Genomic DNA, 19,506 nt, shown 5'->3' with positions numbered 1-19,506 from the left:
CCCTTTTTCATCACCTGGCTGGTGTTTCCAGAATGACGACGATGTGATTTTCGGTGCGATACTTTTCCAGAAAAGCCAAAAACTATACTTCCGCAACCAGTGTCTCCGACGAGTTATCCCTCGTTAGGGATAATGCGTTGCACCGAAGCGTGAATACGAAGTACATTCACCAAGTTTCTTGGTCGCAGCTTGATTTTTGGTGGTGATAATTACAACAATGACTACCCTAATGTAGTAATGTACCACGATACTGACTGCTAAATTAATTAAAAAGAAAAAATGTGAAGGACTATCTGGGAATTAAATTACCATACTATACAAAATGGTTGAGAAAGATTGGAGATTGAGAAAATTATGGACTAATGGATTAACAAACACCATCTGTAACAAGAAATCTATCTACGCGTACAAAACGTAAGACTGTACACTACAATCGTTAGTTCAGTATAATAAATTAGTAGACTAGAGGTAATAGAAAAATTTATAACAAAAATAACGGGCCCATTAGAAGTAATAGACTTATGTAAAATAAGAAAATTTATTCATGCGTACAGAAAATAGCGGAAACAATTCCAAAGAGAAGACAGTTCTTTTATAGAGCACGTGGAAGAATGTTAATAAAACAAATCAACAACAGTTTTTATCAAGGAAACAAAATTACGAGAGGAACAATAGGGGTCTACTCAACAATCAGAAATAATCGAGAAACTGTCAATAACAAGGTAGAACATTTAGAAGCATATCTATCCAGAATAGACTGCTATATGAGAATATTATGGATATATACACTGAAGTGCCAAAGAAACTGATATAGGCTTGCGAATTCAAGTGCAGAGAGATGTTAACAGGCAGAATACGGCACTGCGGTCAGCAACAAGCGTCTCGCGCAGTTGTTAGATCGCTTACTGCTGCTACAATGGAAGGTTATCAAGATTTAAGTGACTTTGAACGTGGTGTTACAGTCGGCGCATGGGACACGACATCTCCGAGGCAGCGATCAAGTGGGGATTTTTCAGTACGACCATTTCAAGAGTGTACCGTGAATATCAGGAATCAGGTAAAAGATCAAATCTCCGACATCGCTGCGGCCGGAAAAAGATCCTGAAAGAACAGGACCAACGACGACTGAGGGTAAAAGTTCAACGTGACCGAAGTACAACCCTACCGCAACTGCTGCAGATTTCAATGCTGGGCCATCAAAATGTGTCAGGGTCCTAACCATTCAACGAAACATTATCGATATGGACTTTTGGGGCCGAAGGCCCACTCGTGTAACCTTGGTGACTGGACTGCACGACACAACGTTTTATGCCGCGCCTGGGCCCGTCAACACCGACGTTCGACTGTTGAAGGCTAGAAACACGTTGCCTGGTAGGACAAGTCTCGTTTCAAATTGTATCGAATGGATGGTCGTGTACTGGTATGGAGACAACCTCATGAACCCATGGATCCTGCATGTCAGCAGGGGACTGTTTAATTAAGCTGGTGGAGGATTTGTAACGGTGGGGGGCATGTGCAGTTGTAGTGGCATGGAACTCCTGATGCGTCTAGGTACGACTCTGCCACATGACACGTATGTAAGCTTCCGGTCTGATCACCTGCATCCACTCATGTCCATTGTGCATTCCGACGGACTTGGGCAATTCCAGCAGGACAATGCGACACCCTACACATCCAGAATTGCTATAGAGAGGCTCCAGGAACACTCTTCTGAGTTTAAACACTTCCGCTGGCCACAAAACTCCCCAGATAGGAACGTTATTGAGCATATCTGGGATGTCGTGTTGTTCAGAAGAGATCTCCACCCCCTCGTACTCTTACGGAGTCATGGACAGCCGTGCAGGATTAGTGGTGTCGATTCCCTCCAGACATTAGTCGAGTCCATGCCACGTCGTGTTGCGGCACTTTTGCGCGCTAGTGGGGACCCTACACGATATTGGGCAGGTGTACCACTTTCTTTGGCTCTGTAATGTAGAAGACGTCCGCCTCCGGTAGCTGAGTGGTGAAAAAATGAAAAACAAAAGTGGTCAGCGCCACAGAATGTCAATTCTAAGGTCCTGGGTTCGATTCCCGGCTGGATCGGAGATCTTCTCCGCTCAGGGACTGGGTGTTGTGTTGTCCTAATCATCATCATTTCACCCCACGCGAAAGTCGCCACAATGGCGTCGAATCGAAAGACTTGCACCCGGCGAACGGTCTACCCGACGGGAGGCCCTATTCACATGATATAGTAGCCGTGTAGAAGACAATGACAGCCTGGAGAGAAGGTGCTGAAATACAAGTACGAAACAGCGAAGACAGAAGTGCAGTTAAAGTTCGGGTGCGGTCTTACTTGATCAAAGCGGATCTAAAACGAACCAGAGGAAAACACCACATTTTAACAATACAAATTTTGTTTATTTTGCAAGAAAGTATGCGCCATTAGCAGCTTTCCTACATAACTTACGGCACAGAATCAAATCACCGCAGAAATGTGCACCCAGTGATAGTAATCACTTTATGACAGTTTTTCTCTCTTCGCCAGTGTGACTGAAGCAAATGTGTGCTGGAGTTTACACTATGCGCCGCAGCAACCGTTTATTTTCAGTCACTTTTTACTTTCAACGCCATCTCGTTGCTAAAATCATCGTGAACATTTTCACGTGCGAACCTACGCTTTCGCACTAATCCACAATCTGTTATTCTGACGTTTGCCACAGATTATTTTAATTTCATTGCAAGTTCTAGTTCAGGTAACAACAACATATGATTCATCACTTATAATAAATACCGCTTAACGAAATAAAAATCGCCGATTACGGTAATATCCTACTGCTTTTATCGTCGTGTGGAGCGTATGCTGGGAAATACTGTGCATCTAGACAAAGAACATAGATTTACAACAAAGCTATTCCTCTTGTTAAAGAAGATAAAAACATGGATTTCGTTGTAGAAGCGCGCATTTATGTTCGAATTCCCCAAATATAATAGCACAGTCAACTGAGGAGAGAGTAAACATTCAAAACATTAACAAAACACGGAACTGTAACCAAATAAAATTCATCACTAAAACAAGCGGCTATATGACGCAGTGCAATTGACGAGTTATTTATTTAGTATAAGAAGTTGGCAAATAACGACACTGCAGAGTTGAAAGTGCGAGCACATGGAAAGCAAAGATAGCAAGAGATTTTACGAGCGCGACATTGCGGCTGCATGGCAGTGCAGAAAACTGGCAATATCTGTCTGGTTGAGCAAGAAACCAGGGACTCACAGCGGCACAGGTAATATTCTTTAGCCTGAAGCGACTACTACCGAACGTTTCCAACGCGAGGCTCGCAGAGTCACGATTCGCGCTTCTTGGAGGTCGCTTCTGTTGTGGGGACGTCATTTGCAGCCACAGCAAGTGCTGGTCACCGGTCTCAGAAAAGTCGGGAGACAAGGTCAGAAGAAAGGGCTACATAATAATCGCGCTTCTGTCTGACAATCTCTCTGCTGCTTAAAACAAGACGAATAGCTATCATTAGGATAACTTTAAACAACGCGATGGTGCTTTGTTGGTTAACTTCACATTGTGGCACATATTATGCAGACAAAGTGTAGATCTTATTTGTTAAGGATATGGAACATTTTAGGCTGTTTCGAATAATCTGAATAGCTCGTGTTAAGTTTTGTGAAGAACGCACACGTCGTTATACGATTTTTGAGTGGCTCAGAAAGCATCGAAAAAATTTGGAAAGTCACTGATGGCTGAAGGTTAAGGGACTATAAAATGAGGCGGTTCGATAATAATGTGAATAGTTTTCATGGAACAGTTTTAGTCGAAAGAAAGTGCACCGGCCTTTTGGATGCGTAAATACTTATCTTACTTTTGAAAATAAAGGAGAATAATGTAATACTGTTTCAGGTTATGCTATTTACCGTACATATGGAAAGCCCTCTTCTCAGGTGCTTTGTATATTATACGTTGTATAAATATTAATTTCATTGTGCGAAGATTAAAATCAAATTATTAAGGAGAAGTATAGAAACTGTTCAGTTGAGCAGCACACTAGCACTCTTACACTGTAAGGAAATGAAATATCGAGCTAGTGTATTGTCTACGTGTAATTCAGCTTTTAACGTCAATTGTATCGCAAGCGACAAGGCCGGCTGAGACTGGTAAGCATCGTAACGATCCAATTCCAAGGCCGGCTATGTGCAAATAGAACACATTTTCTTTTAATACCTACTGTTTGCTGCTAGTGGTAAAGAATTAGTTACGACGACAAAAAGAAATGTGCTACTATTTCCACAAAAAGCACAGTTGTCTTTTTAATGCTCACACGACAGGACCAATGATGCAACTCGTCCGCTGGATTCGTAATTAACATGTGGCACGTTGCACAAATGCTAGTCTTTCCGGACAGGTTTACTGATACAGCTATTGCGACAGCGCGTTTAAACATTTATAGGGCGCCCTGTTGACGAATGGCGATTGACCGGTGTGTAATTAGGCGGGTAAGCACACTCAATTACTCAAGCAGGCGCCAATCACGCGCCGCTGCCCGCTGCGCCATCTGGAAACGGACGCGCAAACAAACAGTATACCACGGCGCCGCCAGATAGCTCTGTACTCCGCATCCACGAACGCCTCGGTGTGTGGCGCCTAGATGGAATTACTGGAGACGTAAGATTTTAAAGAAACTACCATTACAGTTGAAATCTGGAATTACTGTGAAAATTAGCTGGTAAAATTTAATCACCATTTTCCTCCTTGACGTTCCTAGTTTAGGTTGTCACATCATGATTTACTGTACGGACAAATAATATTCTCTTATGCTCTTTCGTTTTTATAATAAGCTGGATAGTTATGACTGATATTTATACGTTTCAGACATGAAGGTTAAAGCCTGTGTAATAAGAGGAAGTAAGGATAAAACATTGACTCAGAAGTCGTCAAAAGCTATTTCGGATTTAATAATCTATTTTAGCTGGACGCTAAGGGCTCTTTTATCATCATTTAATGGTTGTGTGTGTGTGTGTGTGTAATAAACTCAACAAGAATGTAATAAATATCATTCCCATTTCTTAGTCACTGTTAGCCAATAGCCAAAAAAGGTGCTTCAACTTCACAAGAGAAATTATATTGTATTGCTACTCGTACGTAATGTGTAGCATGTAGATGTAATGAAACTACTAATCAAAGTAAGAGTTGTGGGTGGAGTCTGAAATTAGCACTCGTTTTAGAATTAAATATTTCAGACGTGCAACAAATACCTGTACTGCGTGTCTGTTGTTCAACCAAGGACGTAAATACCGGCCGCGGAAGCCTTCAACGTGTGACCAAATACTATACAGTTCGCCCACAGCTTCAATGTTCTGCCGGTTCAGAACTAAGGTACTGAGAAACAAAGAAAAAAATCTGCGGTTCCCTTGCAACAGGATGTCGTTTAAGGTGATGCTGCGTGAAGAGAGATGAAGAGCAATAGCCTACGGTTTTTTTTGCAATATCATAGATGGAATCATAGTAATCTTCCTTCACAGAGACCTAGTAAACATTAAAACTAGATCTTTCTTAATATTAGTTTAACGGACAGCAATGAGAACGATCTTTCTATTTAGTAGAATGATTAACAGTGTCTCAGCTCGTGACTTCCATACTTGCTGTGCGTGACAGGAAGCGAAACATAAAGAGGCGATTATAAACGGATAGAAGGAGAGGTGAGGATGAATACAAACCTTTGAAATAATCAACACTGCTTATTTGTTGAACCGAAGAGTTATCCAAATGACCGAGTATTCGAAAGAACTTTAACCTGAAAGGAGAACTACCCTTAAAAATTAATACACTATGTGATCAAAATTATCCGGGCACCCCCAAAAAACATACGTTTTTCATATTAGGGTGCATTGTGCTGCCAACTACTGCCAGGTGCTCCATATCAGCGACCTCAGTAGTCATAGTGAGCGAGCAGAATCAGGCCCTCCGCGGAACTCACGGACTTCGAACGTGGTCAGGTGATTGGGTGTCACTTGTGTCATACGTCTGTACGCGAGATTTCCACACTCCCAACATCCCTGGGTCCACTGTTTCCGATCTGATAGTGAGGTGGAAATGTGAAGAGACACGTAAAGCACAAAAGCGTACAGGCCGACCTCGTGTTGACTGACAGAGACCGCCGACAGTTGAAGAGGATCGTAATGTGTAATAGGCAGACATCTATCCAGAATATCACACAGTAATTCCAAACTGCATCAGGATCCACTGCAAGTACTATGACAGTTAGGCGGGAGGTGAGAAAACTTGGATTTCGTGGTCGAGCGGCTGCTCATGAGCCACACATCACGCCGGTAAATACCAAACGACGTTTTGCTTTGTGTAAGGAGCGTAAATATTGGACCATTGAGCAAAACGCTGTGTGGAATGACTTTGTGTGGAGTGACAAATCACGGTACACGGTATGGCGATCCGATGGCAGAGTGTGGGTATAGCGAATGCCCGGTGAACATCAGTTGCCAGGTGACTTCGTGGCTGGCCTCGCCGACCGACATCGATACCTCTCCTCAGTGCAGCACTCCGTGAAGAACGGGCTGCCATTTCCTAAGAAACCTTCCAGCACCTGACTGAACGTGTGCCTACGAGAGTGGAAGCTGTCATCAAGGCTAAGGGTGGGCCAACACCATACTGAATTTTTGTCATTTTCAGGCAGGTGTCCGGATACTTTTGATCACATAGAGTATAGTCCATTATTGTTAAATGTTAAATTTCGAATAAAACATAGTTCTTCGCAATGCAGTCATGTTAGTGTCCAGCTTTAAAAGTAAAAGAATTTGTTGGCGTACTACATTCATATCTGACTTTATTTACGGTACGTCTACGCCAAGTTAGCGTTTTTAGCACCGTTAGGGGCAGTTCTGCTGCGTACAGTTTTAAAGCCTGAAAATTTTTTCCCAATCAAGGTTGCTTTCAGTATTGATTCTGATATTAAGATTTGCGCAGCAGGTCAAACAATTCAGGGAAGTTTTCAGTTGCTCAAGAACCCAGAGGGAGAGTAGCAGACGCTGTACACAAACCGGACCCAGAGAATGGTAGGTAACCAAGCACCATTGTAGACACGTTACCGGTTTTCCGGTAAAGCCAGATTGTCATAAAATTTACTTTCTGAAATTTAGTCCAAATCAAGTACGTTCTGCACTAAAGGATAAGATTGCAACGGTCGGATAAAGTGATGGGGGAAGTGTCACGTGCTACAGTGATATAAATGCATTAAGACGGCAGCTGATTTGTTCCCTGCTCCTAAGAACTGAAAATTTCTGATCATATTTGAATTTCATGTCATATGCGTGTTAGCGGGACGAAGTGGAGCGCAGCGTGTATGCACGTAGTGGACTGGACAGCGTAGTACTCACACTAAGCGTCATACTACCTACCAGTGTGCCAGAACAAAAAATTTGTTCCCCGGCAAAACAAGGCTGATTCTCTTTTATCAGATTACAGAATAACGTTACTAGAAAGAACTCTAATTGCAGAACGAAAAATTTTAAAAAGACGCCACAGGAAATTTGAAGCTCACCGAACGTTTGGTTAATAAATCTACTGTAGATATCTTGTCTCTCTCTTCTCATCGATATAAAAAGCAATATCAAAAACTAGGCCATTTCTTCTTATATGGAAATTAGGTGTGTTACCGGTACAACAAAAGTATGCCTGTGAGACTCCAAAATGTAGCACATATTATACGCTAACTGTGTAACACTACGTATCTACAAATTCGGAGTTACTGGTCAAATTCAAACTGCTTCAAATAAGTTAGTCGCATTTAAAGCTACTTATTATTCCTATGTATAGACGATTATTATTTCATCATAAAAACAGAAATAAAACTAACTTGAGAGCAAGGACACATTCTACGAGTGCCTAGATACATTCTAACCACGTCAGCACAACTTTTTTTCACAGGAGCCATTAGAAGCTGAAAAACTGACGTGTCAGAATACTTGTTGTACGCCAAAAGTGAACGATGCTTTACAGTTTCACATCGCTGACACAGTCTACCCTGTTTTTTAGTTTTTGTGTTTCACATGGAAAATGAAGTCCACAGCATCTCCTCGAAAAATCAGTGCCGTTAAGTTCTTGTTATCATCATGTTTCATCTGCTGAAGATATTCCAAAGCCACACTCACCTGCCGAGCAAATATGACGTTAATTTTGTTTAATTACTTGTATATGAGCGTCTCTTCATGTGACGAAATGGAGAGGAGGATAAATGAGTCAATCCAATGATGACGACACTGCATTGAGAAGTATCTAGTAGAAATGTTAATGTTACTCTGTTTCATCTTTATACTCTTCGAAAGAGATGTCCCACTGCTCTGGTAGTCTTTCACATAGTTAATAAACAGGCCAACATGGAAACACAGAAGAATGAAGGAATAACAATAACGTCGTCATAAACCCGACAGTTCGTTCGGACTGATCATACTGGAGGTAGTCCACTCTTGCGTCAGTTAAAGGGGAAGCTATAGTTTACCGTGGACTCCATAGCACAACTTAGAATTTCTCTCATTATGAAAATAACGCTAGAGGAGAACGAAGCATTGTTGGTCAGATGGGGGAACAAACCTAGGACATACGGATTTGCAGACTGCCACCTACACACCGAATCAACAAGCATCGCTGGGGGGGAGATACTTTCGGTTTGATTCCGTAATTGCAATTTTAGTACGTTATCCATTATTCAGAAAGTAAGTTGAATTGATAGGGTATATGGTTTGCTAGCAGTTGCAATTATTATTTTCATAAAGTATGGTTAGTGGATTATTACAAATTACAAATACGTTGTGAAATACTTGATTAAAAAACTTCAGAGTAGACAACATTTCTTCTGGCGCAAAACTACCCAGCCTGTGTTCACTTCTGGCTGCACCTTATATTTCATACGCGTGTCCGTCAAATGACTGAATGTTCATGCTAAACTAATTAAAATGTATAGTACCTATAATCCTCAAGTAGACAAACACTTTCGTGAAAGTTTCTCGCAGAGAGTGGTCAGCCGCCATCGCGCGCTACCACAAACTCCCGTTTATATATGCCCATTACGTCCAATTGGTGGGACAACTCTGATCTATGGAAGTGGGATGGCTGAACCCTGACTTGAACGCTGTGTGTTAACTGGAGCACACTGCCGCCGGGAGTGACATGGGTCAAAGAATTGGGCTTATTGCGAAATGTATATTTTTGGTATTTCCTTAACTGAAGCAGTTTTAACTAACCCCTTAACGCGCGCGATAGTCCCATAGTATGGTCTTGCGTGGTACAGGAACTAGATGTGACGAAATGGAGAACATATTTCCTATCCTTCGTTTAGAGTTAGGCTGAGTTAGAAGTACATATTTCTGCTGAATATTGTGCTTAACTTATATATTATTGCATATTATTTCTTTCCACATGAAATATAGAATTAATTTTGCGTAACAAAGGCAAGTACATGTACTACGTCTCCCATCTGAAAAGAAACATCCCGCTAGCTTCAAGAACAAAAATGCTTTTTCATATTGTGCGGAGGTTAGCTGAGTCAATAATTTTTATGCATTATTATTGGTATTCAGTTTTAATTCATAAACATGTCATTACACTACCGTATTATGTACTGTAGCTGCAAATTTATTATTTCATTTCGTTATCAATCGAGAGTCCAGAAATAGAAGAAAAATTAAGATCTATGTGACCTGAATTGATTATTTCAATGAAGGTATGTTTATATACAGGGCTACTATCAATGGTTAATCCGTTTTCCAACATATTACATGAAGAAATGGGAGTAATGCATGAATAGGACTGTAAACTCACAGAGTTTGCATTGTGCCCACAAATTGGGGTTGCGAGTGCAGTACCTTGGCAAAATGGCGACAAAGCAAGAAAAGAGGTTTTGTTTGTTGGAATATGCGTTGTGTTTATCTGTTATAACAGGAATTGTGGAAAAGAACGGCCAGGTAAAGAGAGTATTGTGTTTTGGTATGGAAAATTTAGGGACACCTATTCTCTCTGTAAACCAATAAGTACCGGTCGACCGAGTGTGCCGGATGCAACCGTGGAGAAAGTGAGGGGAAAGTTTCGTACGCAGTCCAAAAAAATCACTGGTCCGCACAAGCCACGAATTTGGAATACCGCACCAACCTGTGTGGAAGACTGCAACGGCGGTTACATCAACAAACCCTATCCTCTGCAGCTCGTGCAACAATTGGAACCGGAAGATTATTGCCGGCGCTTTCAATTTTTCATCAAGGTACGGGAAGCACCTGAGGATAAAAATTTCGCGTCCAAGCTGATATTCAGGGACGAAGCAACCTTCCGTTTATCTCGACAGGTTATTAGCCACAATATGAGAGAATGGGGCACTGAACATCCTCATGGAATTGTGGCGCACGAACGAGGTTTTCCAAAGGTTAATGTTTACATACAGTGTCACAGATGAATCTGTGAGACGATTGTGACGGGTACCCCTACCTTGATATGTTACAGTTGCGGTTATTTCCGCAAGTGACTGGTGATTACGAGGATTTCATCTTCCAGCAAGACGGGGCATTCCCTAGCTGGATCGGCGATGTTCGGTTACCCTGCCTCCCCTGGCCAACTTGCCGGAAGCCTTGTTACTTTTTCTTTTGGGAGTACATTAAGAATTGTGTTTACGACACCCATTGTCAAAAACATTGGAACAGCTCACAGAACGCACCAGCGCTACTGTGATGACCACCGACGGTATGTTGCTACATAATGTATGGAACGAACGATAGAACATTTGTAGAATGAAAAATGCAAACTTGGTGAGTTCACGATTCTGTTACTATGTCAGTCATATTCGTACATGTAATCGAGCTTTGAAAACGAATGACTCATTTATGGAAGCCCTGTATTATATCACTCGAAAGACATCGCTAGAAAATTAAGATATAAAAGAAGAGCAGAGGTGATACAGTAATTCGCTGTGTTACGTGTTATAACTCTGTGTGGACAGCTTAAAAATTTTGTATAGTGGTGAGGACACGCTTTCCTTGTTCTTGGAGTCTGAGGGTTACGGTAAAGAGGCAGGCGCTACGCCTCAGTGCGCAGAGCCACTCACCTGCGCGGAAGATCTCGCCGCAGCCATCGCACCTGGAGGCGAACTGGGAGTCATAGCAGTTGCCGCAGTAGATCTTCTCGCCCTTGGAGCCGAACTGCTTGTCCACGAGGGACACGCGGCACTTGTTGCACAGGAAGCATGCCTCGTGCCAGTGCTTCTCCTTGTAAGAAAGATCCTGCGGGCACAGGCAAAAGTGCCATGTACTAAATGCTACTAAGTGCTAAAAGATATTAAAGTAAATATTTATCAGTATTCAGCAAAGTTTTGACATCGAAACAATGGTTCAAATGGCTCTGAGCACTATGGGACTTAACTTCTGAGGTCATCACACATCCGTGCCCGAGCCAGGATTCGAACCTGCGACCGTAACAGACGCGCAGTTCCGGACTGAAGCGCCTACAACCGCTCGGCACACTACCAGGAACGAATGCGAGTGTGTTCTCTCATTCGTGAAACCCGACTAAAGGTAAGATTATAAAACTGTAATTAATATACAGCATGAACCCGAATTCCATCAACAAAATTTCGAAGGTTGTATAAGGATAGTTTCAGAGTATATTTGTATAAGGGACACATCGTCTCCCGTGGCTCGTTTCAGAGTAGTGATGTAATTATGATTTGATTTGTTACCTATATTACTTTTATTTCTATGAATATACCTTCACAGTATCGACAAAAACTGTAATACGCAATCACCAAAACGTACAACACAAAACACAGCGTAATTCAACAAGCTACAGATGAGAGAGTACTGTAGTGTGATGTGACTGCCGCCGCTGCGGCAGTACTCGTTTCTTACCTAGCCTCGATGTGCCGCTTTTTCTTAGGAATCGGGGAAACCGCACGCGAAGTACGAGTACATATTGATTAACTATTCATCCACCTATAGGAGGAGGAGGAGGTTAGTGTTTAACGTCCCGTCGACAAGAGGTCATTAGAGACGGAGCGCAAGCTCGGGTGAGGGAAGGATGGGGAAGGAAATCGGCCGTGCCCTTTCAAAGGAACCATCCCGGCATTTGCCTGAAACGATTTAGGGAAATCACGGAAAACCTAAATCAGGATGGCTGGAGACGGGATTGAACCGTCGTCCTCCCGAATGCGAGTCCAGTGTGCTAACCACTGCGCCACCTCGCTCGGTATATCCACCTGTAAATTTACCCATACCATTGTATGCCACTGTTAACGTACAACTAACACCGCCGGAAAAAGAAACTCTAAACAGAACCGGGCAGTACTGGATCCATGCTCGATGGCAAAGATTATAGCATTAATGTTGTCAGTAACGTGTACCGTGAGTGAAGGAAGTAAGTCTGGACACAAACAGGATCCATGGCGCATACCGTCGTCATTTACACTGTTTTCAGTAGAATATACATACAAAGAAAAACGGGGGAAAGAAATGAAACGAAATGCAACTAGTCTGTAACTGGCCACCAGACACCACGACTCCCTTATAGAAAGATATTCACAGTAAATATAGCTGAATGCCGTCCAAAATTTTGTTGTTGTTCGGATTAATCCTGTGCGGCCTTTTTCGACAAGCTTGGATGCTAAATACGAACTGACGAAAGAAGAAAATTTAATACTGAGGTTGCTGCAGTCTGTCGAAAACGGCAAACATGACAAGCGATACAGGATTAATTGATCAAATGCTTCATCACTAACATATCGGACTACGGTTACATAGTTTTAAGCTTCAGCCTCCCGCAATTTATTAAACATTCATGCTCCGGGTTGAGCACTGGTGACCTGATAAATCGCGTAGATTGCTTTGGCTGTCTCCCACATCCTTCACCGCAAATGTCGGATCGATTTCCTTGTCTGCTTCAGAAATATAATAAACTGAAAGTGAAGAGACGACATAACACGTATGTGAATCGAGTTAGTGCAATGGTAAGACACAGGACTCGCATTGGGAGACCTGAGTTCAAATTCCAATCCAACAGTTTAGGTTTCCCATGGTGCCCGTCATTCTTTACAGTGATTGTCAGGATCGTTGATCTGAAAAGGGTACGTCAATTTCCTCATTTTTCCTTCCACAATCTGAGCTTCTGCACCCCTTGTCGTCTAAAATTCTCATAATGAAATCATCAAATTTCCACGATTCCCATAGTAAATGTGTTGCCCCCTCCCCCTTTCTCTCTCTCTCTCTCTCTCTCTCTCTCTCTCTCTCTCTCTCTCTGTGTGTGTGTGTGTGCGAGCGTAAAAAACCAATAGCCCTGCCGTTAGATGAGGCATAGCTCATACTCTGTTTGCAGTGACAGTATGCATTAAAGTTAGTCGTCTTCTGGCTTCCGATACAAGTAGTAAAACTAGTTCTTTTTCTCTAGTGAGCAAATGTACTACGTAGTGTGCATTGTGTGCCATGCACGGAGATATTCGCTATAAAACGTAAAGTACCTGCGTGCGCACAGGACATTGCATGCAACTGCTAAACAGCAACGAACGAGATTACATGATGTTATTTGTACTTTTAACAAAATTCTTTCTTGCTGACGTCTTAAGCTATAAATACACGAATAATTAGCACTTTATATTGTAGCATTTTTGTGTTCAAATGGTTCAAATGGCTCTGAGCACTATGGGACTTAACATCTGAGGTCATAAGTCCCCTAGAACTTAGAACTACTTAAACCTAACTAACCTGAGGATGTCACACACATCCATGCCCGAGACAGGATTCGAACCTGCGACCGTAGCAGTCACGCGGTTCCAGACTGAAGCGCCTAGAACCGCACGGCCACACCGGACGGCCTTTTTGTGTTCAACAAATTCCGTAGTGTTATACAAATTGCGTCAGAAAAATGTATACACTCTTTGTCAGGCTCTATCGAGATGTCGATATTGTCGTTCGATTTGAGTTAAGAGTGTGTTGTAGTATGGTCTTTGGCTCAACAGATGTTAGTACTTTCATCTCGGTTTTAAGAAGACAAGATGGCTGGAGCAGACTTCACATTAGAGCAACGAAAATGTATTGTCAAGTTTGATAATGCTGTTGAAGTGCAACGTCAGTGGAGGCTGGAGTTTGAAACAGAACCGCCAACCCCGCTTAACAATTAAAAGCATCATTGTCTAGTCTGAATTGCAAGGAACGATTTGCGATATTCACAAAGGAAGATCAGGAAGACAGCGTACAGCTGCAAGTCTTGCTTCGTTGGCTCTCGTGTTGGAAACGTTTGTTAATTCTCCACAGAAGTCTGTTACGCAATGTGCACTTAAAGTGGGGGTTAGCAGTACAAGTGTACGAAGAATTCTGAAAGGTGCAAAGTGGTAAGTTTACTTTCCACGATTACTGCACGCGATTAATAATGACGATCCTGATCGCCGAAAGCAATTTTGCAAATGGTATCAGCAAACGGTTACTGATGACGAACAATTTGTGACCAAGGTAGTGTGGAGTGACGAGACACAATTTAAACTTAATGGAACCGTGAATCGGCATAACAGTGTGTAAAGGGCACCGGAAAATCCGCATGTTTATGCGGATAAAGCGGTCAATCCACCAGGGGTTCATGTGTGGTGTGGACTTTCATCTAGGGGCTACTGTCACTAGAGAAGTGTGCCTGGAAATGTTATACACATCAATTTTGCCAGTTGTACGTACGTTTCATGGAGCTGATGAAGAGGTATCCTACCAACAGGACGGGGCGCCGTCATACTACCACCTAGCTGTACGAACTTTCCTGGATGACAAATTTCCGGGGCATTGGATTGGACATTGAGTTCCCTCCACGGTCGCCTAATCTCTAACATCCATGGACTTTTACTCGTGGGGAACCGTGAAAGGTAAGTTCTATCGACGTAAGCCACGCATCTTACATCACAAAATAATTGGGGTGAGAAACACACTTAGAGACCCACCGAGAGAGAGAGAGAGAGAGAGAGAGAGAGAGAGAGAAGAGAGAGAGAGAGAGAGAGAGAGAGAGAGAGAGAGAGAGAGTGATGACGCGAAATTCTGCATCTGAAACTAAAACAATAACCCAATGTTGAGAGATGAACGCGTCGCATTGACACACACACACACACACACACACACACACACACACACACATACATACATACATACACAGTCAACATGTGTCAAGCCGCGCTGGCGCTGTAGTCCAATTATTTTGGTGCGTTTTCGTATTTAGCGAGTCCCGGTGGGTGAGCTGGCCAGAGCGAACGAACGAGCCCAGGTGACGCTGTCATTGCGGCGACAGCAGCAATATTACTGTCGCGGTGCGCCGAACACGGTGGCGGTGCGGCTCCGAAACAAGCACCAGCAGAGTTAAATTCGAATCTACAAGCGACAGACACGCCGTGTCGCATTCGCTGTTTAATGCGTCAGCAGCTTTGTCGGCAGTATTCTGCCCCCTGTTTGAAGGAAGGAAAAAAAAAAAAATAATCGCCTGAGCTGAAAAAGTGTTGATAACGTTTCAAACAGTGCATCACATCTTTGAAAGAATGACTCCTGCCCGTAACGAGATAGCGCTGTATTGGAACGTTCTTCAAGTTCATATCTAGCGAAGTATGTGGCCGATATAGTACGATTTGAAAACAAAATATAGCTCTTTATCCTGAATGAAGGAATAGCAACATTACCAGAGGTAACATCTATCTTAGGGAAGTGATAGTGATGTCCATGACACTTTGTTTAAGACTTACAGAAGAAATTCATGCAGGTTGCTCCATTTTTACGACAGTGTTACGTGACGAAGCTTGAGCTAATATTGTGTGATGTCGACGAGATTTTAGCCAATTACAGAAGATTATAAGCTGGTTCGTCGTGTAGGAAAATGTGTGTGACATGCTGTATGATTAGGACCTACATCCAGTCCATTTGCTTTCTTATTCGATGAAAATTTGGTAGCTTCTTATTACAAGAGAAATGAAATCCAGTGGAATTAGTCATGTCATCTAACTGCTTGGCAGTAATAAATAGCAACTTCATGAAATGGGTATACCACGTGACAAGATTCAGCTCATTGCTACGGTTATGGGAGACTAACATACAACAGAAGCATTGGCCGGCCGCAGTGGCCGAGCGGTTCTAGGCGCTGCAGTCCGGAACCGCGCGACTGCTATGGTCGCAGGTTCGAATCCTGCCTCGGGCATGGATGTGTGTGATGTCCTTAGGTTAGTTAGGTTTAAGTAGTTTTAAGTTCTAGGGGACATGACCTCAGATGTTGAGTCCCATAGCGCTCAGAGCCATTTGAACCATTTTTGAACAGAAGCATTGCTCGGCCTACCCCAGAATATTGTTGATTTATGACAGAGAGCGACAACAGATTGGACTACAAGATGATATCGAGTGGATACAAAGGCACAATGGTTAAACAACGAGGTATGAAGAGGGTAGTCATTGCTTCCTTGTCTTATTAGATCGCAGCCTCAAAAAAATTGTAACTAAATTGTGAATGAAGATTTTAATTTAGTTCCTTCTATAAACAACTACTGTATTTTAATCCACATATTATTTCATACCCGTCTCTTGTTCCCTTAGAAAGGAGTACGAAGACATTTGCCAAAATACTGCAGCAGTAATCCCCAAGCACAGGCAAAAGTAAAAATACTGTAGGGCTGAGCTTGTTCCACATAAACGAAAGATGTTTGTGAAAAGAGCAGTTTCAACTTTCGGTGTAACTGAATAAATCGTGCTGAACTGCGCCAGGAACCGTGTTAAACGTGCGCTGTTAGATATCCAAGCACAAAGCAATGTGGAGCAGGTAACCAATGCAAAGCACTGGAGTATTTTGCTGAATAGGGCCTCAAATCACCGACCGCCCACTCAGATTTACGAGTAGATTAGTCGTTATTTCTCTGAATCGATTAAGGCGAAAGCTGCGATTGTTTCTTTGGAAACGGCACGGACGATTTTCTAAAGTCAAAATCGCTCCTGAGGAATTACTATCGAGTTTTAACGACCGCCGTAGATGGAGAAACATCACTAGTAGTTATGACAAGATAAAGATGACGGAGCATTCTGAAAGATGCAAATAGTCAACTATCTACGGAAGATGAGCGAAAAATAACTACCAATAGAAGACTAATGATGTGAGTATAACTGCGGGATCGGGCGGCCATTGTCGTGTTGTTCCGGGATACTCCAGAAGAAATGACTGCTGATTCATCCGGTAGGGATGCGGTGTGGGATTCTGACACAGCGCTACACTGACGTCAGAGCCACCCATACGATACCAGGCAAACTTTCCCATTGACAAGGCGGCCACATCGCACTCATAGAAATAAATAGTTTTATGCTACAAATACTTCCATAGGAGTGGATACAGTAACATAGTATGGAATAAATCAGTAGTATATTGTAATAATATAGCTTTTATAGTTATAGTGACTGAAGAGTCGAAGGACACGAAAGGGAGGCAATAGTTGAGAAGGGAGTGAGACCGGGTCGTAGTTAATCCTCCGTGTTAGTTCATCTGTACACCGAGCAAGCAGAAAAGGAAATCAAGAAGGAATTTGGAAAGGGAATTAAAGCTAACGGGAAGAAATAAAAACTTTGTGGGTTGCAGTTGACACTAATCCAGTCAGAGGGGCAGAGGATGTGGAAGAGCAGTTGTACGGATTGTACTGGATGAACCTCAACAAAAGTAAAACAAGGTTAATGAAATTTGGCCCAATTAAATCAGGTCATACTCAGGGAATAACATTAGAAAACGAGTCAAAATTAGTAAATGACTTCTGTTATTCGAGCAGAAAAGTAGCAGATTGTGGTCGAATCAGAGAGACCGGAATGCAGACTAGCAATAGCAATAAAAGCTTTTCCGAAAGTGAGAAATTTGTTAATATCTAAGTTAAATTTAAGTGGTGGGAAATCTTTTCTCAAAATACTTGTCTGGAGTATAGCCTTTCGCAGAAGCGAAGTGCGGACGATAAACAGTAAAGAAATCAAGGGAAGAGAAGTTTTTGAATTTGGTGCAACAGAAAAATGCCGAAATTACCCGAGAAGATCAGCTAACTAATGAAGAAGTGCTGGATCGAATTGAGTAAAGAAATTTATGGACACAACGTGACCAAAAGAAGCGAATAGTTGCAGGGACGACAGTAAGCAGGCTCAAGTGGATGGCGGTAGCATGCAACAGGCTTGCACAGGATAGAGTAGCTTGGAGAGTTCGTACTGAAGACTACTACAGCAATAACTTCGTACACTTAGGACGGTCTGGAAGCGAATTGCAAAAGTAATCTACCGACCTCAGAGGGTAGAGTGAACACTGACGAAGTTTAGTGTTTTATCCATCCACAGTAACTGTTGTACGTAACGAAATAATAAGCAACCAGTTGTTTTATTATTTCGTTAGAGACAAAATTGTTTGAGTACAGGCAGCTATCCCGAGACACAGTTGTCTGCTTTCTGATCTCGGCTGACTGAGAAGTGTCCTTCGGCGTCGGCGCAGTCGCTTTGCTGCTGTTTCCGCCGCTATCGGCTGATCTCGCAGTTCTGCTGCTTCTGGACTGATCTCTCGATTGTGCAGCGCGGCGTCGACTTGCTGACATTGGGCTGTCTGAAGTAACGCATTCGAATGCGTTTTGCAAATATTTCCTCTTTCAAATGTCTTTGCAAAAAAACAAATTCCTGCAGTTTGCGTCAGTTACTGAAAGATACAAATGTCAGATCCTGCAGTAGTGTTAAGGGTTATCTTAACAGGTTCTCTCTACAACAGACGCTGATATCGTGAGACATTCCCAATACACATGGCGTCGCAGGAAGAATGATCAGTATCCAGGGATGCGACAGGAACGCTCATTTGAAGCAAAAAAACTTCATATAGACGCTGTCCTATTCCGCACGATTTCCGAGGTAGAACACATTCAATGTACGTTTGAGCGGCGTGGTCAGTAATATGTTGATAAGTCCAGTCATTTTAGAAGAGCGAATGACGGGACAGAATTACTCCCTTATTTGGAAAATTCCTTTGTCCAGCCCCTTGATGGCGTTCCTTTGGCGATGCGGATTGCAACGCACTTCCAATAACAAGCGCCTCGACATTTTATTAGGCGTGTGAGAAGACATCTCAACCGCAATTACCTTAATCGCTGAAATGGTCATGGTAACACAATTAACTGGCCTTGAAGGCCGCCAGACCCTACGCCACGTGATTTTTGATTATGGGTTTGGATGAAGTCTGAAGAACTGCTTGATAGCATCAGGCACTCATACAAGCAACATCAAATGTTCTCTCAAGATTAGTATTGCACGAATGTACTGAAGCTGACGATGGGATATTCCCATATTTACTGTGAACGGTACAACTGCTGTGATGTGACGTGTACGATAATGTTTACAGGTGAATGTGTTAAAAACACACATTTTTCAAATTGATACATCGTAAAACGCATGTTAACTCGTTGTTGTACATGTGTACAGCAGACAATTTATTGAATAATATAGAAAATAAATAAAAATGTACATTAAATGTGTTCTATC

At 42.5% G+C, this 19,506-nt stretch overlaps 1 protein-coding gene across 1 annotated transcript in view; it reads right to left on the bottom strand.

The window, feature by feature from the left end:
* Positions 1-19,506, bottom strand: part of LOC124712154 — a 1,187,639-nt gene that overhangs the window by 114,145 nt on the left and 1,053,988 nt on the right. The window contains exon 8 of the mRNA XM_047242451.1: positions 11,082-11,256. Within this exon, the coding sequence (XP_047098407.1) occupies positions 11,082-11,256 (175 nt within the window). The remainder of the gene's footprint in view (positions 1-11,081; positions 11,257-19,506) is intronic.

Source organism: Schistocerca piceifrons, chromosome 8 (assembly GCF_021461385.2).
Source record: "Schistocerca piceifrons isolate TAMUIC-IGC-003096 chromosome 8, iqSchPice1.1, whole genome shotgun sequence".
Lineage (NCBI taxonomy): Eukaryota > Metazoa > Arthropoda > Insecta > Orthoptera > Acrididae > Schistocerca > Schistocerca piceifrons.
This window is presented reverse-complemented; position numbering and strand designations above follow the sequence as displayed.